The sequence below is a fragment of the Arachis ipaensis genome, chromosome B7 (genome assembly GCF_059453495.1).
Source record: "Arachis ipaensis isolate K30076 ecotype BB chromosome B7, ASM5945349v1, whole genome shotgun sequence".
In the NCBI taxonomy this organism is placed as follows: Eukaryota; Viridiplantae; Streptophyta; class Magnoliopsida; order Fabales; family Fabaceae; genus Arachis; species Arachis ipaensis.
The window spans coordinates 7,637,686-7,661,378 of record NC_142442.1 but is presented as its reverse complement, the minus strand read 5'-3'; the positions used below and the strand labels follow the sequence as shown (position 1 = coordinate 7,661,378).

Here is a 23,693-nt window from a genome sequence, read left to right as displayed (position 1 = left end):
ATTATTGTTATTAGAAAGGGGAGAGGGAGTAATAGGAAAAATATTTGTGAGTATTCAAGTTGTCTATTCAAGTTGTCTATAATAATACAATATAAAAGGGTATTTATAGGTACTAAGAGAATTGTAATAATAAAGACGTAATCTCCTATAATAAATATTCAGATATACTAAATAATACTAATCGATCCTAATTGATCCTAATTATATTCTAACATCCCCCTCAAACTCAAGTGACAACTTGAGTTTGAAACTTATTTAAAACAACGAAATAAAGAGAAAATAATTGCATAAACTGATAAAACGGATGCAGACGGAACTACCAGAAGGAAGCGCAGTTCGCTATCTGAAGGAAGTGCAGACGAAACTGCCGGAAAGAAACGCAGACGGAACTGCTACAAGGAAACACAGACGAAATACAGATGAAATTGCCATGAGAAAACGCAGATGGAACTGCCACGAGAGAACACAAACGAAACTGCCACGAGAGAACACAAACGAAACTGCCACGAGAGAACGCAGATGGAACTGTCGAAAGAGAGTGAAAACTATATGATTTCTTCATGAGAATAGGTAAGCAGCAGATGACAATGGTGTTTGATCATTCGACTTGAAAAAATACAAGACAGAGAAAATAGGCTAGGCGGTGAGGTGAAAAAGCATCAAAGGAGTGACAAAAGAGAAAGAAAAATGGCATAGAAAAAAATTGCAAAAACTACGGTGATTTCACCACAAGAAAAACAACCTATTCTCTTCAAGGAGGATACCATGGCTCTGATACCATGTTAGAAACAAGAGACTAAACTGGAGAAAGAATTTGTGTATTATTGAGTGTATTCAAGTTGTCTAGAATAATACAATATAGAAGGATATTTATAGGTGCTAAGAGAATCAAAATAATAAAGACGTAATATCCTATAATAAATATTCAGATATGTTAAATAGTGCTAATTGATTTTAATTATACTCTAACATCCTCCCTCAAACTCAAGTGACAACTTGAGTTTGAAACTTATTTGAAACAACTAAATAAAAAAATATATAAACTAATAGAACAGGTACATACGAAACTACCTGAAGAAAGCGCAGACAGAACTGTCGGAAGGAAGCGCAGATGGAACTGCCAGAAGGAAGCACAGACGGAACTGGCACAAGGAAGTACAGACGGAACTGTAACAAGAAAATGCAGATGGAGCTGCTGGAAGAAAGCGCATACGAAACTGCCAGAAGGGAACACAGATGGAATTGTCGGAAGAGAACGCAGATGGAACTGTCGCAAGAGTGGCCAACTACCGAAAAACTGCTGAAAAGATGACGAACTACTGGAAAACTGCTGAAAAGTGACAAAGTGCAAAGAGATGACAAACTATTGGAAGGTGACAAAAAACATATGATTTCTCCATGAGAATAAGTAGTGGATGAGCTAATCAGTGAAGTAAGAAAAGTATCAAAGCATTGACAAAAGAGAAGGCAAAAAATGGCACAGAAAAAAGGTACGGTAATTTCACCAGAAGAAAATCAATTTATCCTCCTCAAAGAGGATATCATGGCTCCGATACCATCTTAGAAAGGGGAGAGGGAGTAATAGGAAAAATTTTTGTGAGTATTCAAGTTGTCTATAATAATACAATATAAAAGGGTATTTATAGGTACTAAGAGAATCGTAATAATAAAGACGTAATCTCCTATAATAAATATTCAGATATACTAAATAATACTAATTGATCCTAATTGATCCTAATTATATTCTAACAATTGCGTTCAGCAACAAAAAGGTAAGAAATTAACTCAGAATATTTTTTAAATCCTTTTTCTCGATACTGCTGCTGCAGGAGCACATTCAAAGCATGGAAGGTTGGAAAAGTTTTCTCTAACATGTCATTATCAGTTATCTTTTTTCCCACATAATTTCATTCGTGAGGTGATTCGAAATATTGCTGAATTATATTCATTTATGGATTTAAAATCTTGTAGACGCAAGTGCGTCCATTCATATCGAGCTTGAGGAAGTATCACCGTCTTTTGATGATTATACCTTTCTTCAAGGTCTTTTAAAAAATCTGCAGGATTTTTTAATGTGAGATATTCATTTTTCAATCCTTCATCAAGATGATGACAAAAGAAAATCATAGCTTTGGTTTTATTCTTCTGAGATGCATTATTTTCAGCCTTAATGTTATCTCCAAGATCCATTGAATCAATATGAATTTCAGCATCTAATATCTATGATAAATAATTGTTTCCGGATATATCAAGAGCATTGAATTCAAGATAAGAGAGTTTCGACATAATAAAAATTTGTTACCTGAGTCTTTCTAAAATTTGATCAGAGTCTCGTGCTGATAACGTGTTGTGAAATAAATAAATGAGGAAGAGGTAATAAATATAAAATAGAAAAGTATAAATATAAGACTCTAGTATTATCGTTCACTAATACTCTTATCTCACTATAATAGAGATAATCTTTATATTTACTAATATTATAATTATTCTAAGTTAAAGCCACAGAAAGAGAGAAAGAGTGCATATTATAATATAAAGAGAGAAAAAAATATTTATTTTATTACTTATGTATTGTTTTAAATACGTACCTCTATTTATATATGCATAGAAACTTTTTTTTCACTTTTATTAAATGTAAAGACCTTAATAACATAGTATTTTAATATAGAAAAGATGAACCGCCTATAATAATCCATTTCATTCTTATCACAACAACAATACTAATTAATCCTTTGAGCTATAAATTATATTAGGATTTTATGATATAGTACCAAGTTCCAATATGACATGGGGTGGTCCTCCATGATATATTAATCTTTTGATTATATATATATATATATATATATATATATATATATATATATATATATATATATATATATATATATATAATTGTCGAATAATTCAATTCCCACTTTCTTTTTTTTTTTTTTCGGGTCTTGCTTCAAAGTCAAATCTTTAGTTGGATTTTGCTAAAGAATAAATTAATTGTTTTTAGGTAACAATATAATCAACTAATAAAATAGTGGATCGATAAGAATATATATCTAAATAAATTTCTAAAAAATATTACATCGGACATTTTTGTTTTTTTTTCAATATTTTATTAAGATTTTTAAATTTTACAAAAATAAAATATATAAATCTCTATCTTAGTCAGATCTATTATTTTTATTTAGACAAATAATTAAGTATTTAAAAGTGTGATCGAAAGACTTATATATTTTATTTTTATAAAGTTCAAAAAGTTTTACGTAAAAAAATTTTTATAATGACGACGCAAATTTTTTTAGAGTCCTTTTTGAATATATATCCAGATAAATATTTAGAGAAAACAAAATTAAAATAATGAATTTTAACCATTATTATTTCCTCTTTTTAAAATAGTTCTCTCTTTTAATTTATTCTTTAGTTAATTGAAATAAAAGAAATACATAAGGGTTCATTTCACAGCACAAACTCTCTTCCGATTCACTCTTCCTTAAATTATCTAGGGACTCACTTGTACGAAAACTCTTCCTGAGGACACAAATTAAGCCATTATTAAGGTCTCTCATGTCTAGAAACATATATTAATTTTTTATCTGCATGATTCCTATCTATTTCCTCTATTACCTTTATTAAATAAGAGAGACACTACATACAATTCTTGGAGCGGGACGGATTTAATCAAATTATATTCTCAATGATATAAATAATTAGATACCAATCGCCCACAAACATATTCTTAGACTAACATATATAAGATTAATTAAGGTAAATTATTTCCTTAGCTAAAATACACCTCTTTTACCTTCGCTTCTGATGATACCATATTAAAATTAAAATGAGTAAATCTAATTTAATTTCAAAAACTAGTTTATAAGGGGAAAAATATCTCATATTTATAAATTATCTAAAAAAATTTATTCTTAATAGTTGTGAGACATATAATAGAATCAAACTAAGTAAGTTGAATTTTTAATAATACATTCTAAAATAAATAAGTATGAATTAAGAATAGGACTGGCAATATTAATCCTATCGCAGATATTCAGTCAAATTCAAACTGTTTGGATAGGGTTGCAATTCGACTTGCAACAGATCAGATTAAGAATAGAGTAGTTGAATTGCAAGTAAAATCGGGTGTAGGGTTATCAAACGAACTAACTCGACCTATGCATTTAGGTTTGACTTGTCTAATGAGTTAGGTCCGTTTAAATATGCTTTATTCATGATATATAATTTTTTAATCCGAATCGTTTATTATTAGTATAACAGATTAAACAAACTGATTCGTTTATTTTTTATTTTATTTAAAAAAATATTTTGGCTAAAAAAGTTCTTTTTGAATTAAAAATTTTAAACAAATTATATTTTTTTTAGTTGATGAATTAAATTTTTTTGTCAAATAAAGAGAATATTAACAAAACAGAATTTTATTATATAAATAAAATTTATTATAATTTTATTGTTTTTAATTTTAATATGAACTTAATTTTATATTTTTTATTTTATTAAATATTTATAAACTATAAAATGGTTAAATATTATATTTGATTGATATTTTTGTTAGGTTGGGTCGATGTTAAACTTTAGAATACGAATATAATTAGATTAAAAAAATTTTCGAAAAATAGAATATGATTGAAGTTTAGAGAGAATTTAAAGTGGTTAACGGAATTATAGAAGAGATACTGAAGGTTAGATTAATTTTAATGTCCAGAGCCATCCAAAAGAACTGTGGGCTTGCCTAAGCAATTATGGTTGCCAACAACTTCTTCACCCAAACCTCAAAAGATCAAAGGTTCCATTAATAGTCCCTAACCAATTAATATATATTTATTATTTCACTTATTCACCCCTCACCCTACCTTATAATAATAACTAACTTCACTCCAAATTCATCATATTCACACTAAAAAATAATGGAACTCCACAACAACATTCCAATGTTCATCCTTCTAGTCTTCATGATGATGATCACAAGTAATGGTGGTGCTGCTGCAAATGTTCCAGCAATAATTGTGTTTGGTGATTCATCAGTGGATGCAGGGAACAACAACTTCATTCCAACAATTGCTAGGAGCAATTTCCAGCCATATGGACGTGACTTTGAAGGTGGGGTTGCAACTGGGAGGTTCAGCAATGGAAGAATACCCACTGATTTCATTTCTGAGGCTTTTGGACTCAAACAATTTGTGCCTGCTTACTTGGATCCTAAGTACAATATTACTGATTTTGCCACTGGTGTCACTTTTGCTTCTGCTGCCACTGGTTATGACAATGCAACCTCTGATGTTTTGGTAATTTCTCATCATTATGATCATGTCCTGTTTTTTATTTTTTATTAGAAAAACATCATGTAACATAAATATTGAGACAAAAATAATAATATATATATATAAGTAAATGATCAAATTTATTTTCAAATGATCATTTGTTCTTTGAATTGGTCTTTGAAAATTTTTTAAATAATGATCATTTGTCCTTAAAAAATTTTAAGTTGATCATTAGTTCTTTCGTCACTTTCATTACTTATGATGTAGAGTTTGCTGATATGATATGACACGTTAAGTGACATCAAAACACACACTGACAATTCTCATTGGCTACTAAGATGATAAGTTTATAAAATTAGATCAAATCAACTTTAAATTGAAAAATTTTAATGCCTCAAAGTTCATCTCAATTTGAAATTGATTTGATCTAATTACATAAATTTATCATGTTAGCAGCTAATTAGGACTGTTAGATGTATGGTCTGAACAATGTGATATGATATCATTTGATATGCCACATCAGCAAATTTTGATACTGTTCGCAACGAAAGTGACAAAAAAAACTAATCTGACTAACTTAATATTTTTGAAGGACGAATTTATTTTAAAAAAAATTAAGGACTAATTTCGAGAATAATTTTAACTATTTGCTTATATATATAAATATTCTGTTAAGCCTATTTTTACAAAAATATTTTCATATAGTGATGATAGTTAAGAATTATTAAATAATTTGACATAATTGATTAAATTACTTAATATAATATATATTTATATTGTAACTATAAAATATGTTTAGGTGAATAATCACCTTATATGTTAAGTAGATATTCACATAACAATCAAATTTTTTATTTCATATTTGTTTAAATATGTTTATATTTCAATCTTAAATTACATACTAAACACATTATACATAACAATCAATATTTTTTAATAAACTCTCGTAAGATCTTATTTTAATATGCTTTTAAAAATTAAAATTACGTTTTACATTTTAATTTGTCTCCTTGTTTTTAATAGTTACTAACTTTGGTATCACTCATAATGTTAGGGAAAAGCTTTTGAAACCCGTGAAATATGTAGAAATGGTAAAAGTATTATTAATGTATGTAGTGATGTTAAGGTATGGAGCGGAGATTCACATGTATGTGCATATCTAAATCAGACGATATAAATATTTATGTGAAAGTGATGTGTTAAGTATGGTGTCCAATACAGAATGATGTGCAGAACTGCAGATATACATTATTTCTCTTATTTTATATAATAAAAAAAAAACACAAAAAAATTCCTCACCCATGGCATATAGTCAGGTCCCCTCCCTCCCTTTCTGTATTTATATTATTTTACTTTTAATGAGCAACCACTAAATTTATAATTTTAAAAAGAAGCTAAGCTTATTATAATAGTTATTATGTTCTTATTAATCTATTTTTTATTTATTAAATATAAAAATTTTAAAAGGTTTAACTAATATACATTCTAAAAACACATATTAAAGTTACTTATTCAAAAGTTTTTATGAAAATATACAAAGTTGAAGTTTTGAATGTATTTATTATGTATATATTAAAAAAAATTTTAAAAAATAAAAAATAATAACTAAAAGATGTTATATTCAAGTGTTATAAGTAGTAGTAAAAATATATAAATATATGAATACTTATATGATAAAAGATATTTTTTCTTTTAAAAAGAAAAGTTGTACACCAAATTTCTTTCAGTTGGCCAATCCCCTTTGTATAGTATAATATAAGACTATAAGTATATATAGATAAAATGTAGAAAGTCAATTTTTGCTTAAATTTTAAGAAAAATGATCCAAAATTTTAATTTGAATGCAGTCTGTGATACCATTATGGAAGCAATTGGAGTACTACAAGGAATATCAACAAAAGCTAATCACATATGTTGGTGAAACAAAGGCACATGAAATCATATCAGAATCACTATACATAATGAGTCTAGGAACAAATGATTTCTTAGAAAACTATTACACCATGCCAGGTGGCAGAGAATCTGAATACACACCACAGCAATACCAAAACTTTCTTGCTTCAATTGCTGGGAATTTCATCAGAAATCTCTATGCAACTGGTGCTAGGAAGATATCACTAGGTGGGTTACCTCCAATGGGGTGCTTGCCATTGGAGAGAACCACAAACATTGTTGGTGGAAATGATTGTGTTGCAAGTTACAATAATGTTGCATTGGAGTTCAATGATAAGCTCAGGAATTTGGCCATTAATCTCAACAAGGAACTTCCTGGGATCAGATTGGTCTTCTCTAACCCTTATTACATCTTGTTGTATATGATCAAGAAGCCTTCTACATTTGGTAAGCTACTTTATTTTTCAACTATATATATACATGTATAAGCGAATCAGTCCACCATCCGGTGTGCATTGGTCGATTCGTTCCTTTTGCAATGCGCTCTTGGCTTTAACTGGCCAGGTCGTGCCTCCAACGCTGTTACTTTGAAAAAATAATTCATAATACTAAAAATAAATCTATGCTTTAAATACATTAGCATGGAATAACATTATAAGATTATGATCCTATTGTGTTGGCTTTTGAAATTGGAGCGTTTAATTTTCTAAAATAATATTGCATTAGAAAATTAGGTTCTCATTGATGCATTTGCAAACACACATGAAGAATATGTGCATATTTTTTACAAAAGATCTAGGGTTAAATAATGTTTTATTTTTATAAAATTAACTATTTATGATTTTGGTGGTTATAAACTTTTTTGTGATTTTGGTCTATATATGCTGATACCTAGACTTTATTTTAATCATAAATGGAAACTTGATTGATATTATATAATGGTAGTTACAAATTTTACTTACGATTAAAAAATTATAGATTACTGATACCACAGGAAAATTGGCTAGTATTGATTTGGAAATCCATAATTAACATAATTTTCTCTATATGTAGGGTTTCAATCAACATCAGTGGCATGTTGTGGGACTGGAATGTTTGAAATGGGATATGCATGCAGCAGAGGAGACAGGTTTAGTTGCTCAGATGCCACCAAATATGTCTTCTGGGATGCTTTTCATCCAACTGAGAGAACCAATAGCATTGTTGCTGATTATGTGGTTAAGCATGTTTTAGCTCAGTTCTTAAAATAATTATCATAGTTATAATTAAATAATATCCACTTATTACTTACTAGGGAAATTTTATTTGATCTTATTATGAACCCTTATTCTTCATCTAGTTTCCTTCTCTGTAGTTGGAATTGATGGGATGTGAGGTCATGCCATGTTAGGCTTGTGAATGATTATAATTGGGTTTAGATATTTGTATAATATATAATATATAATGTTAATACAGCACATTCACTGTGAAATGTGCTTAAAATTAAAAAGTGCTTCATGTTGTTTCTAGTTATTTATATTTCTTTTCATATATGACATATCAGCTCTGTTATTGTACCATTAAAGTTCTTAATTAAAAATGGGAATGAAAGTTAGATGAATAAGCATATCACTTCCTCATTCTAGTAATATAATTGAATGCTACTTCTGTGGTTCTATGTCAATATATGGCAAAATTTCATCCTAATTTGTGTTAAAAGTACAAGCAATGTACCCAACTAATTAGACTAATTAGGCCAATTTCTGTGTTTCCTAAAAAAGATTGAAAAGAAAGTAACTGCCATTAGGAATCTGACCTACATGATTGTAAAATTATATGGACATATATTATGTTATAGGAAACAGCACCTACCAACCAACCAATAACAGGAATGTCCATTTTCAATTCAAGGAATTTATAGCTACCAATTTCACACCAAAGAATTCTGCATAATTAAAGACATTACTCTTTAAAGTAATATCAGGTAAGTGAAATGTCAGAAGTCACAAATTCAGTTAGGGACCATAATTTTCACAGCATTGGTTCAGTGCATTATGGAGAACAAGACAAAGAACTTTGCATATCTCAACTCTCAACCAACTCAATCTATTAACCTATTTTTGATAAGATTTGTTATTATGACAGTCTTTTATTATTGAATGTGGTTTATCATCCCAATCAACATTAATACAAAGCAGAGTGAATATATAAAATGTTTCAATGTTTTGATTGATAACTCTGATTGCATTGCAGAGTTATTATATCAAGCAAGGTCATATTACCATGCAATTCAATGGTATTATCTAATCAAAGATTTTGCAGTTCAATGCATATAATAGAAGTAAATCTGATCAAGGATCAGCAACAGAGAATCTCAATATGTACTTTTAGGCACTGAATTTGCATATGGTGTGAGCATTTCATTTACATCTAATTGGCAAAAAAACATATTAAAGATTGTACCCTTTTTGAATTTTATATAACTTATTTTTTCCTTATATTCCTTTTTGATTTCATCACTTATGGTGGGTAGCAAACAGAAACCCTATTCATTTGAGAGGTATTTCCTATCTTTCAAACAGAAAAAATATCAAGGCATTTTAGGTTAATGGACTTTGCATTAACGTGGGATGCTTGTGCACCCGGCTTCCCTTTAGGTAAAAGGAGTTAGTAAGACTTGTATATATTAGTAAAAATTAACATGTTAAGGAAAATAATACAAAATAAGGAGCTGTTACTACTTGTTCTTGTTTTTCTTTGATAACCTCTTTATATTTTTCCAAATGGTTGGACCTTGAGGATGCACATCTACAAAATATTTTTCAAACCGTTTATCATTGGATGAAACTATGGTACTCAAGGTTAAGGAAGGATTCACTACCTTCCTCTCCTTCAACCATGCATACATTGAAAACCTCTGAGCAATCTTCTCCAAATCATAGCAAAAGTATGTTGGGAATGCCACAATGCTTTCTAAGGGATAGCCTAAGATGTTTGTGGCAAAATGAATCTTCTCTTTAATTACATCTTTCTTTTGGTTCAGAATCGTAGGAGCTCTTTTTATCATTCCAATCACACTGTTATAGTCCAAACCTGCTTCTACCAAACAATCAAACCTCTCCTGTAATAGATCACCTCTCCCTCGGAACACTTTTAATGCATTCGCCATCTCCTCGGAGTTCTCTGCATACCCCAGTTTCAGCAGGAAAGTGATCTTGTCTAAATGTCTGCGCGGATCATAAACTGATATCTGTTTGGGGCTCTTCTTTTTCGAACTTGAAGCCATACTTATAAGTTTCAGTGGATCGTCCTTTATGACTTGGAGTAATTCGGCTTTCTCAACTTTCAACTCCGAGATAACAGTTCTCGGACCTTTGAAGGAATGTGTGCTGAATAGATGCATGTAATTAGACAAAATTCGTGCAATTTCATCTGTTTCCATTCCAATAGCACACAGAATATCAATCACTCTCAACAAATTTTTTGCACACTTGTTTAATAGTATATGAGGATATTCCATAAAATATGAATACATAACATTCACCTTAACACCTAACTTATGTGATCTAACCAAAAACAAGCGTAGCTTCTTCCCAAAACCTTCCAATAACAATTTAGGATTTGCCTTGAACAAATTGTGCATTTGTTCCTCAGAATAACCAACTTCATCAAGAAGTTGAATAGCATCAAGCATTTTCTTCCAACTATATGTCCTTGAATAAGACATGTAACTCACAATCCAATCATCTTCAATCCCAATTCTCTTTAACCAATCAAGAACAACCACAAATTCACCATGATGATCACAAACCAAAATTGAAGGGCAACAAACACCAAGCTTGATGATAAATGATTTACTCAACCCTAATTCTTCATACTCTCTAAATTTCTCCAACAAGAACCCCTTAGGGTACCCAAATACCTCTTTTGCTTCCTTATAAATCTCTCCAATCCTGTTCCTAGGGACACCATAGTTACACAGAACATGGAAATTATCAACCAAAGCAGAATCATCAGCTAAGAAAAACATGCCACTAGGTAGAAAATCTTGCAACTCAGAGGGGCTAATCCCTATGCTCTCAAAGAATGGTTCAAACTCGTTAATGGGATTGTACCTTAGAAACTTCCTCAATGAATGAGCAACACCATCAACATCAACATCGACATCATTTCCACCAACAAAAGTATTTGCAATCAAAGATTTAACAAAGTTGGGGCAATTCTTACTGATATACTCAGCATCCAAGAAGCTGTAGCCACGTGTTGAATGCAAGTAATCCGTAAGAACACGCTGAGCTTCAATTTTCACATGACGAGGCACGCGTTTAGACTCAACAGGAGAGAAGTTATTCAAAGTAGCGATATGGGTGGACTTAAAAACTCGAAAGGTTCGAGCTTTGAGGGAAAAACGTAACCGGGTTTGTGGTTGCAATGGTGGTGGTGGTAGCTTAGGTTTTACGAAGAGAAAGGAGCGATTTTGATTGAGGTGAAGAATCATTTCGGTGAATGTGAGGAATGCCCAAATTTTATTTGAAGCATTGGAAACGGATTTAGCTGAAGAAGATTGAATTTTGCAGTTGAAACTTGAAAGCTGAAGTAGCGGCTATGGAGTACCGAGAGAGGGGAGTGAGGGTGTAACTGTAATTTAAATTTTGGAGGGAGGGTGTAACTGTAATTTAACATCCAACGATTGGGTCCATATCTAAGAACATAGGAATAGGATCGGATCCAAACAACCGGTTTAAGTGTTTGTTTAATAAAACAAAAAAAAAAAATTTCCTAAGAATGAGGCTCCAATCCGAAATATTTAAGTAAAGATAAAGAAATTATATCATTCAAATTATAATTTGTTGGCAAATAAAAAAATTAAATTATTTTATTAATTTTTATAATTTTATTAAATTTATAATTAAATTTTTATATTTTAAAAATTTTTAATTAAAGTTTTATACCAATTTTAAATTTATGATCACGTGTTTAATATTTCAAAAAATATTTTAACATAACAGAATATGTTAAAGACTTAAGATATATTCATTAGTATTGTGAGATAGATAAAATATTTTTATAATATTTAATATTAAAATATTTAATTATAAATTTAAAATTAATATAAAAATTCAATTAAAATTTTTTAAAATATAAAAATTTTATTATAAATTTAAAAAAATTATAAAGATTAACAAAAGAATTTAGTTAAATAAAGAGTAAAGTGACAATTAGGTCCCTGAGAATTTTGCGTTCGGACAATTTAGCCTCTGAAAAAAAAAAGTAACAAATAGATCCCTCAAGAAACGAAACGTAGACACGTTACATCCTTCCGTCAGTCCATGTGACAAAACGGAACGGAATTACTTTGCTGCCCCGTTACGTGAACTAACGTGTCCGTTATTGCCACATATGCAATGGGACGACGTCGTTTTTTAGTTTTTCTTCATTTATATTTGTTTCACTTTACCCTGAACCTTCAGTTACCCACTGTTATTACCTATTAACCCTAAGGAGAAGCTGGAGTCAAAGAATGTTGGCTCTGCAGTAACAAAAGTGACGATCCTTCTTCAACGTACCAGTAAGGAAGAAGACGCCATCAAGAAAATCGGTGTTAGCAGGGACATCCTCGAGTCAGGTAAAAAATGGTGACGCTTTTGTCAGTTAGTGTAATCTTTTGTCAGTTACTTTCATGGTGGTCCCGTTGGTTGAAACAAATTGTTTAGTCTTCTGCAAAGAATGGTGGTCCCATATTTTTCAACTTGTTTGCATGACATATTTTGCCACATTTAGAAATATTTATGCATTTGTTGAAACTAATGATTAGCAGAAAGACTAGTATCACTTTATGTCATAATAAAAAAAGACATACATGTTTCTGATTCTTTAGTTAACTGTTGTCCCAATTTATTCGAATGATAATTCTGTTTGTACTGAACAAATGGAGGAATTTGCTATTCTTGTGTTTCACCATGGGAGAAAATTTGTGAGAAACAAACGGGGAGAGTTGAGTTACCGAGATGGGTTAGTTGAGAGGTTTCCAGAGATGGATCTGGACCTTATGAACTTCTTTTACTTAAAAGAATTGTTTAAGAGTCTGGGATACGATGACTACAAAGCAATGATGTGATTTGATCCGAATGCTGCTAATTTTAAAGTCGGTTTGCATCCTATTTTTGGAGATTCAGGGATCAATATTTTAAGAGAGCGCAAAATACAAAACAAGAAGTGTGAGGAGTTCTATATATATATTGAGCATAATATTCTTGGTGGCGAAGATGCTATAGGGTGTGATGAAGCTAGTGATCCTCCTATTTCTGATGATGACAGTGATGATGATGGTTACGAGAGCGCTGAAGATGAGCTGTTCAATCTTCCACCAGCTGGTGTTGACGAATCAGACACTGATATTGAAGAGGAGCCTGCAAGAGTGATAAAAAATAAGAAGGCTGCGGACAGTAACCGTTCTTCAAATGGAAAAAAAGTGACTTCTCCAAAAGGAAAGAAAGTTACTAACGAAGAGACTCATGTAACTAGCAATTCCCCTAAACCTCGAAAGAAGAAGGAGTATAAGAAGGTGAGGAGAAGTTCAAGACTGCAACAACAGACCAGAAAACACTTGGGGAACTCCTACTCAAGTTAGACCCCAATTGAAATGGGAGATGATAGGGATGAAGATCATCATGAACATCATGAACATGCATAAGATGCTGAAGAGACTGGGGATGACCCTTTTGTTGGATTTTTTTAGGAAAAACATGTGCTCACAAGGAGTCAGATGATGAGAAAGTCTTTGACTATGAATCAGAAGACTTGCACACTCCTGTTGAAAGCGATGCAAAGAATGATGTTCACAGGACAAGTTTTGATGACTTCTCAGAGGGTGCTTTGGAGAAGTGAAGCTAGAAATCGGTATGAAGTTTGACACTTTGGACTAGTTCAAGAGGGCACTAAAGGACTGGACAGTAGCTCAGGGTGGAGAATTACAATGGCTAAAGAATAACAAGCTGAGATCAAGAGCCAAGTGTGCTGAGAAAAATTGTCCCTTCTTAATTTTTTGCTCATGAAATTCAAGTGAAGATTATTTTCAAATGAAGACTTTTTGTCACGAGCATACATGCAATCGGGACTTTGGAAGCAATCAGATAGATGTGAGATGGCTTACTGAAAAACTTGAGAATGAATTACAGATACAGACAAAGCTCACACAAAAGAAAGCATTGAAACGCATAAAGCAGAATTATAACATGCAAATTCACTACAAAAACATGCAAAGGGCACTTAAGAAGGCAATGGAGTTAGTAATTTGCAAGGAAAGTGAACAGTATGACAAATTAAGAGATTACCTGGCTAAAATATTGAGAAGTAATTCTGGCAGCACAGTCTTGTTAGGAGTTGAGCCTATTCCACAATCTCCTCCACTTTTTGTAGGCTTCATATTTGTCTAGATGCATGTAAGCAAGGTTTCAAGGTAGGATGTCGCCCATTGATTGGGCTAGACAGGTGTTTTCTAAAGGGCTATTATGGGGACAGTTATTATCTGCTGTGGCTCAAGATTCAAATAACCATTTCTGTGTGGTAGCTTATGCTGTGGTTGCATCAGAGACCAAGAAAACATGGAAATGGTTTATGACTCTATTGCTCGAAGATTTGGGAGATGTCCAAACACACGGATAGAATTTCATATTTGACCAACAAAAGGTAAAAAATTTAAATGTATTTTTCACATGTTAGCATGGTTTGAATGTGTATTAGGCTTATGGTACTGAATTGTATGTGTTTCTTGTTAGGGTCTGGTTCCTGCACTTCGAGAAGTGATGCCCAATGCACATTACAGAAAACTATGTGATGCACATCTGAAAATTTTTTTTGAAGCAATACAAAAATAAGCAAATATGCACAACTTTAGTTGAGTTCAAAGCAAGTATGGACAAATTAAAGAAGATAAATGAGAAAGCATGGGCCTATTTGGCTAAGTTTGAGCCTGATGTGTGGGTCAAAGCATACTTTAGCTACTGACCTAAGGTAGATAATTTGACCGATAACATGTGTGAGGTCTGGAACTCAAGGACTGTGAATTACAGGGCGAAACCAGTATTGACTATATGTGAAGAACTCAGATGTTATATTATGAGAAGGATGGCAAATCACAATAGACTTTTGGGTGAGTACAAGAGAAAAATTGCACCATTCAACAAAAGAAGATGGAGATGCTAAAGAAGGCTAGCGATAAGTGACAACCACAATGGATTGGTGATGATGATCGAGTCAAATATGAGGTTCAGTGTGATGTGAAGAATGTGTCAATAAATCTGGGCTAGAGCACCTGCACATGTAATGTGTGGCAACTCACAGGTAGTATCAAACACTTTCTAGCCATAGAGCTTTCTGGACAGTAGTTGTAAATATAGTTTGTTAGCTGAATTTTCTGATTTGGTTTGTTGTTGTTGTTAACTTGTATGTGTCAGAAATGTCATGTGTGCATGCTATATCTGCTATAGCCTGAAGAAATGAGCGACCTAAAGACTATTGTCACCATGGCTGCAAATGGGCTCATTCAATGCTATATATCAACATTGTGTTCAATCAGTTCCGAGTGAGCAATATTCGGAGAGGGCAGAAGGATCAAGACCTATTCCACCCAAACTTAAGAGACTTATTAGGCGTCCAAAGCTACATGCAAAAAGAAAAGATCATGTTGAGCCACTGCTGAATGCAAATAAATTAGGAGAAGTTTCAGTGTGACTTGCACCAAGTGTGATAAATCTGGCCATTACTCCAAAACATGCAAAGGAGCTCCAGTAACTAAGAAAGGAAAAAAAAAAAGAGCTAGGTCCTCATCAAAGAATGATACACAAGAAGGTCCACAGGATTTAGGCCTCCAGGTCAAGTCCAAGCCCAGTTCAGGCCTCTTGGTCAAGCGCAAGCCCAACTTAGGCCCCCTGCTCCAGTCCAGAACCAAATCAGGTTTCTAGCCCAATCTCAAGGCCATACTAAGCCCCTTTTAACAACAATTGCCCAAGAAAAAAAAATCTAACTTAAGTCTAGTCAAAATTCTCTATTGCTAGGCCACTGAATCCACCCTTATTCAGAAAAAAGCAATCAATTATAAGGCTTGAACAACCTCCACCACAATAACCAACAAGCTCAGCTGATGGTATTTCTGCAGAAATTTTGGCTGCAACAAGTTCGGGAATAGCTTCAAGAATGTTTCACTTCATTCCCACTCCTAGATTTAAGCCTTAGTTGAAGTCTTCGATGAATGAAACTTTAGTATTTTGGATATAATGGATTAGTAATTTGACTATAATCGATTATTATTTTGGATATACTTTCTTTGGACTTAAATACTGTTTTGAATTAGGCAAAATATATTGTGCAGTTATGATAAAGTTGTTATGTAGGTTTTTTTTTATTACTAACATAGACAAGTGTTTAGTCTCTTTTTGGATCAACCCATGTAACTGGAACAATCTTTTGGAAGTTTAGATAATATTCCAATGCTTTTATGCTCATTATAGTTATTTGATTTCTTTCAGTTCATCAATGTGAACATCAAATTCATTAACACCAACATCCATCATATATCATACAATGATTCAAAAATAGTTATTCATTATCGTATTCATAATAATGCAATTACAAATACTACTACATTCATGCTTCAACTATCTAACTTGATTCATCTAGAACCTTTGCTCCATACATTCACAATTATTTCAACTAAGAAACCAGCCATAAAATACACAACATTCCTAAATTTACTACCAGTAATTTTGCTTGGAGTTTCCTTATTTCTACAATCCATTTCCAATATCAGAATTCTCTCCTTCAAATCAATTAATCTATCCTCCACTCCCTGCTTAGAACTTTGAACCTCCGTATCTCCAGCAACATCATCCAACCATCTTAAGAATTTGCAATATGGCAAATTGTCCTGTAAATGCAACCAAAAAATATACCATGAATAGCAGTTATGAATTTCAATTTAACGGAACACTCAGAACTCAAATAATAAAAATAGCTCGAATTTACACTTACCTTATAGTTTGGGCATCCTAAGAACAACCTATCTGGATTATCTACTGTTTCAGAATTGTATATTGTTGCATATAGCTAACAGTTATACTTGGGGCGCAATTTTATTGCTGAAACCTCTTCCATATATTGAGTCACCCTTACAATTCCTACCGCTGCTTTCATTCCTTTCCATTTTTTGCCGCCTCGTGTTTCTGAAACTTTCAGTGCTATTCATTATGTGTCGTACTAGGGTTTGGTTTCAGAGTGAATAATTGGGGATTTTGAAAAATTAGAATTTTAAAGCATTTTAAATCCAAACAACATATAAGGACTAATTTGGTCTCCCTATTCAGAGTAATTCCACTGTAATATTTAATGAACACCTTAACACATTAACAGTTTACGTCAGAAATACCGTTAGTTTTATTAACGGAAAAATATAACGTGTCCACGTTTCATTTTCTTGATCTTTTTGTTATTTTTTTTTTCAGGGGCTAAATTGTCCGAACGCGATATCCTCATAGTCATAGACTTAATTGTCATTTTACTCTTAAATAGAAATCACAATTGAAGATCCGGATCCATTTATGGACCGGGTCGGGCACACAAGAACAACGACCCACGTTACAGTCCATGAAGTCCAAACTCAGTTAACCAGTCTCAACTCTCATCCATCACTCATCACTCGTCACTCCCAGAGCGCACGTTAGCTCTCACCCCAAACATCACCAAACGAAGGCGCACGTTAACTATCACCACCGTACGCCTCCATTTTATCCAACTGCAGCTACCTGCACCCTCAATCCACCTCTCCCTCTCTTTCAACCGTCCGATGGACTCGATCTTCGACGCGATCAACGTCCGAGATCTCCTCTCGGCGCACGACCTCTCCGATCCAACAACGCCGCTCTCCGCACCGGATCTCCGCCTCCTCATCCAGCGACTAGAATCGCATTCCCTTCAGATCCGATCCAAGGTCCAATCCTACATCCTCTCCCACCGCGACAACTTCGAGTCACTCTTTTCTGTGGCCAATGACGCCGTTTCCCAGTCCCAGCTTCTCTCCGACGACCTCGCCGGAGTCCTCAAGCTCATCTCCGACCAGATGATCGATGCCGAGGTGCGCGAGGTTGTGGCGGAGATTAGGGAGAAGAGGGAGGAGCTGAGGGTGAAGAGGGAGCTGTTAGGGTTGGTGAGGACAATTCTTGCGGCGAATGAGATGTTGGAGAGTGTTAGGGAAGCGTTAAGGAATGGACGGTTTGGCTTCGCTGCTGAAGGGTTGAAGGAGCTGAAGGTGGCGCTTAGGGTTAGTGGAAATGTTGGTAATGGTAATGGTGGTGTTGAGGATGGAGAGCCATTGGTGTATGGATTTTTGCGGAAGGAATGGTTTCAGTGCTTTGATGAGGTATAAAAGAATTACGTTTAATGATTCGTTCATGTTGAATGTTTATTTTGACTGGTTAGAGATGCTGAGAATCTTTTAATTCATATGAAGATAGAGTGAAGTGAATGGATCAGTGTTGGTGCATGAAAATGTTAAAATGAGCAGAGACAAATATTCATGGATGTTATGTGTTGCATTGTTTCATCATTATGTCTTTGCTCCGAGCAGAGACTAAGTACAGGTGTAATTAGGTTTACCCATATAATCAATTCCTATTATTTCTGTGATAGTAATGACGTTTGGATAATTTGTGATTTTTATTTAGTTTGTGATTGTTTTAGAGGAATTCGGTTTGGGTTTGTAGATTCAAGAGGTCCTTTTGAAGTTAATGGAAAAGTCTGTGCGATTTGATGAGGACTTGAATCAAGTTGAAGTTAGATATCACTTACAAGTTGAGAATCTGACTGGGGTTCAGCTACAAACAGTTCTGGAGGCAATGGATGTAAGTTAATTGATCTCCTTTTATTTTTGTGCAAATTTCATTACTGCGGTTATGTAAATTTTAAATTTGATAAGCTCAGGTTTATCTATTTGTGCTATTGCTTCCTCTCACTTAAGGCAATTTGTAGGCAGTTGGTATTCTAGAGTATGGGCTTGCTAAAGTTGCTGATTTGATGATCAAGCATGTTATGAATCCATTTGTAAAACATGGGCAACCTCTTTCATTTATAGAGGAACTGAATCCTGAATCAGCTGTACTGAAGCTAGTTCCATCTCCAGATAATAAGGTAAATGTAATGTTCTGCACAGTATTGGTATCAACTTGATGATTTACCCATTTCATGATTATTGTCTTTTTGTGCGCAAGTGCGCCTGCGTGTGTGTGTGTGTGTATTTTTTACTTTGTTTCTTTACGTAAGTGTGCTTTTGGTTTTATTCTAGACTCAATTGAAGCATTGTAAATTACACTGCTAGTTTGTTTCTAAATATATGATTTCCATTTTCAGCATGAAGATGTTGCTGGGGAATTGCTTTATTCAGGGATTTTGCTGTTTATCAAATTCATTTACAGGAGCATTTGCTTCCAGAATGATTCTTGGATCCGGTGTTTTGGAAGGTCGACATGGCCAAGGATAGCAGAGTTGATAATATCCAGCTTTCTTTCAAAGGTTAGCCTGTAAGCTCTATTTATATGAATCCTGATTGAACCGAGACTGTATCCATGCATTGAAAGTTGAAACTATTCTAAGAGTTGAATACTAATTGTTTTCAGTTGACAATTGGATTGAACCTAGTTATTACTTCTTGATATGCAAGCTCAGAAGTAATTAATCCCAATCAATGAAATCATACTTGATGAATTGACCATATCCTTGGGCTATATTATGAACTAGGGCAATTATTTCATTGATAGTTTCACTTTCAGTTTCTAAGAACCATGGCGTAAGCGAGTATTTAACACTTGCAGATAGTCACTCTAGGTGTCTGGTTTCAGGTTGTACCAACAGATGCATCAAAACTTCCCGACTTTCAGAAAATCGTCAAATGTACAATTGAATTTGAATCTGCTTTAAAAGACCTTAAGTTCATCTCCGCATCGGATGACAATGATAGCAGACTGAGCAAGTTTGCTGATGATGTTGAGGTTCACTTTGCACACAAGAAAAAGACCGAGATCATGTCAAAGGCTAGAAATCTGCTCCTAGAGTGTGACTTTTCCATACCTCAAGTGAGTTTCCAGACTGGGGCGAATTGTTCTGTTGCTATTTCAATCTTCTAGTTATTGATGGAGAGTGTTGCTACAGGAGTATACAAGGAAGGGTTCCATTGGGAAGAATGATGGAGCTTCTATGCAATCATCCAGCCATGTGGTTGATTTGCTTTTCTTGTCAGAAAGGTGTTTAGTATCCAAAGCAGCCAAACAATTGATGGAGCTAGTTCATCAGACTCTGCAGGTATTCTAAAAAAGAATTGTATTTTCTTTTTTATTTTTTTTTTCAAAAAGAATATTGCTGGAAGTACATTGCGTGACATGATGGAGAAAGGAAATCTAAATTCCAATAACAATTTTTCCCTGGTGGAATCCATGATGTTGGAAGATTTAAATGAGTAATTTTGTAGTACTGAACTTAGATTGCAAAGACTTTGAATGATTTGATTTGATAACATACCAGGAGATGGTGAAGTGCATGATTTGTTAATATATTCATCTTTCATGCAATTATTAGTATGATCATACTTTTAGTGTAAGGTTACTTAAATTGCATTCATATAAATATTTTCAGTTAGTTGACCTACAATTAGTTTCACATTAATAAATGAATTATTAATTTTCAGGATGTTTGTCTGTCATCTACAAGAGTTGCATTGGAATTTTATCGTGCAGCTAGAGATGCTATACTCCTCTATGAGGTTGTTGTCCCTGTCAAGGTCAGTCCATGCTAGTTTTCTTCAATCAGTTACTTTATAGGGTGAATTTTATGAAAGACGAACAATTTTATGTCCAATGTCAAATGTTACTATATATATATATTGGCGGATATGCTTATTGTGGTTATGATGTTAGTGTCACTTCGGAGTTCTCAGTTGTCACTGTATTTGACTGTTCAATTTCATCTTATGCTTTGGCCTCACAGTAATAAGTTCTATTTTGACTTGTGAAGCTAGAGAGGCAGCTAGATGGCATCAATCAAGTAGCTGTTCTGATGCATAATGACTGTCTTTATCTTTCACAAGAGATACTTGGTCTTGCATTTGAGGTAAACATACTTCAATAACTAAAGGTGAAGTGAATTCATAACATTAACTAAAGATGAAGTAAATTCATAACATTTTTAATCAAAAGGGATATTTTTTTGTTCCCCCTGATTTTCGTCTTCACATGGATTATTTTGATAGTAGGTTGAAATATTTGCTTACATTACTGGCTCTGTTTTTCAAATCACATGAAATAGTTGATATGGATATGCAATGTATACCTTATGTATTTTATATATTGGTTGGTTGGTTTTCCATGGCTTATTCATTTGGATGCTGTTGTCTCAGTATCGAACAGACTTTCCAAGCTCCTTGAAAGAGCATGCTGTCTTTGTTGATTTGGCTCCAAGGTTTCAGCTTTTGGCAGAAGGAATACTGCAGAGACAAGTTCATCGTGTTATTTACAACTTGAAGGAGGTACTGACTCTGTTACAATCCCTGTTCATCTGTAGGGATATTTCATATCCATGAAGTTATGTTTTACTCACAGCCTTTTACACATTGTTTTATAGGCCATAGATGGTGCTGATGGATTTCAAAATACCCATCAGATGAAAGAATTTGAGTCAGCTAAATTCAGCATAGAGCAGGTAAATTTTCTTGCCAGTATAATGTGTGGATGATCATTTATTAACCTATAGGTTTTTCATTTTTCCTGCTTTTCTTCCATTCCTTATTCTTGCAAGCTACAAGCTGATTTCATCTAATTTTCATAAATGACATGAAGCTGGGTGTCTTGTTTAGGTTGTGTTCATCCTGGAGAAAGTACGTATCATATGGGAGCCACTCTTGCTTCCTTCAACTTACCGGAAAAGCATGAGTACAGTCATAGAGTCGGTTTTCTCAAGAATTGCAAGAGATATACTCCTCTTAGATGACATGGCAGCAGATGAGACTTTACAGGTAGAGTCTATACTCTATACCTCGAGTTTATGAAGTAATGCTTGTAATTGTGCCATTGATGTTTCGGAAGTTGGTCTAATAAATTCCGCTCACATTTCCAGCTACAAAGACTAATCCATTTAATGCTGGAAAACCTATCACCTTTATTCAACTCCCTGGCCGCCATGGATCAGAAATCGCACGAGTTCTCTGGAGAATCTCTTGATAACCTTATACCATCTTTAAGTAAAATCCGCAAACTATCAGGCATGTTCCGTCATATACTTAATTATTTGATTAGAAGTTATGTTTGATTATCTATCACTAGCTCATCTCTTCAAAACTAATTTCTTCATCTTTCATGTGCCTCAGAATTGTTAGATATGCCTTTAAAATCGATTACAGCATCTTGGGAGAATAAAGAACTGATCTCTTGTGGCTTTACGATAACTGAGGTATAATGATCAATGACTTCATCACTTGCGACTATAAATTTTATTCCCTTTGTTAGATGCTTTGAAACTTTTGCCATGATCATAATTTAAGACAGAACCTTCCAACGGTTAATCATCTGAGTTTTTTGTAATTTTATAACTAAATATAACTTTTGAAATTTCTAAATATAGACTGGATGAAGTTTTCAATCTTGAAATAAAATTCTCAAACAACTATTTTTTTTATCCAGTGCTTCACCATAAAAATAGAAAGAAAAAGAAAAGAAAGGGAAATAACTATTGTCGTTTCTTTTACAATCTTAGTCATTGTTATAGAACTAAAAATATTGGAACCAAGTTTGATATAAGCTTCTTAATTTGTTGTCGCAACTTGTTATGTTTCTTACATTTTTGTTGGTAATCTCTTTGTAGGTGGAAGATTTCATCAAAGCCATATTTACAGACTCACCTTTAAGAAGAGATTGTTTATGGAAGATACACAATGCTAACTTTTAGAATTCATCCTGATTCCCACAAAATTCAGAACCAAATAGAAACAATAATAGACAGGATTAAAAGATTAGAATTCCAGAGATGCTCCCTCCAAATTTCAAGACTGGAGAGTGCATTAGAATTAGGAAGCACAAGGTACTTGGTTGTGTAGGTTTTTGCATGTAATGTTTATAGATGTAGGTACATAAACTTTCATGGTTGAAATTTTGGAGATAGCGAATTCTAGTGTAACCAGTTTTAATATCTATATCAAAGGGTTTGGCATTAGCATTTGGTTTTATTTTATGTTGCAATTACTTTATTTTATTAAATGAATGCAGATGGTTTGATAACAGTTAGCTTATTTATCTTTTACACAAGGTAATAAAATATAAGTAAATTATACCAACCTTTATTGAGATTTTAGTATATTAGATATGTATATATACTTATCTCTTATGTCACCAAAAAATACTTATCTCTTATGATGTATATATACTTGTGCTTTCTTTATTTGTATTTGCTAGAAGTTTTTTCTTTAATTAAATTCAATTCAATTAGATGTAAATAAATCATAACTGTGTAATTCTATACCTGATAGAT

General features: G+C 33.0%; 3 protein-coding genes across 4 annotated transcripts; 2 read left to right on the top strand and 1 right to left on the bottom strand.

The window, feature by feature from the left end:
• The first annotated feature begins 4,842 nt into the window (after positions 1 to 4,842).
• On the top strand, positions 4,843 to 8,643 carry LOC107609772 (GDSL esterase/lipase At2g04570). Its single transcript, XM_016311794.3, has 3 exons — positions 4,843 to 5,285; positions 7,109 to 7,601; positions 8,208 to 8,643. The coding sequence occupies exons 1-3, from the start codon at positions 4,908 to 4,910 to the stop codon at positions 8,402 to 8,404; spliced, it is 1,068 nt and encodes a 355-aa protein (XP_016167280.1). The 5' UTR covers positions 4,843 to 4,907; the 3' UTR covers positions 8,405 to 8,643.
• Positions 8,644 to 9,800: 1,157 nt separating this feature from the next.
• On the bottom strand, positions 9,801 to 11,782 carry LOC107606700 (Mitochondrial transcription termination factor family protein). The gene has a single exon (XM_088493262.1). The coding sequence runs from the start codon at positions 11,629 to 11,631 to the stop codon at positions 9,871 to 9,873; it is 1,761 nt and encodes a 586-aa protein (XP_088349388.1). The 5' UTR covers positions 11,632 to 11,782; the 3' UTR covers positions 9,801 to 9,870.
• Positions 11,783 to 17,800: 6,018 nt separating this feature from the next.
• Positions 17,801 to 23,378, top strand: ATZW10 (centromere/kinetochore protein, putative (ZW10)). 2 transcript variants are annotated; one of them, XM_016311173.3, is made up of 14 exons: positions 17,801 to 18,546; positions 18,890 to 19,027; positions 19,155 to 19,313; positions 19,533 to 19,694; positions 20,021 to 20,254; positions 20,331 to 20,480; positions 20,863 to 20,955; positions 21,189 to 21,284; positions 21,571 to 21,699; positions 21,795 to 21,872; positions 22,027 to 22,185; positions 22,287 to 22,431; positions 22,537 to 22,619; positions 23,031 to 23,378. In XM_016311173.3, exons 1-14 carry the CDS (start codon positions 17,974 to 17,976, stop codon positions 23,112 to 23,114), a joined length of 2,283 nt encoding a protein of 760 aa, XP_016166659.1. In that variant the 5' UTR covers positions 17,801 to 17,973; the 3' UTR covers positions 23,115 to 23,378. The 2 variants fall into 2 exon arrangements, with proteins under 2 accessions (XP_016166659.1, XP_088349387.1); XM_088493261.1 differs by having other exon boundaries at positions 17,805 to 18,546; positions 19,994 to 20,254.
• Positions 23,379 to 23,693: the final 315 nt, after the last annotated feature.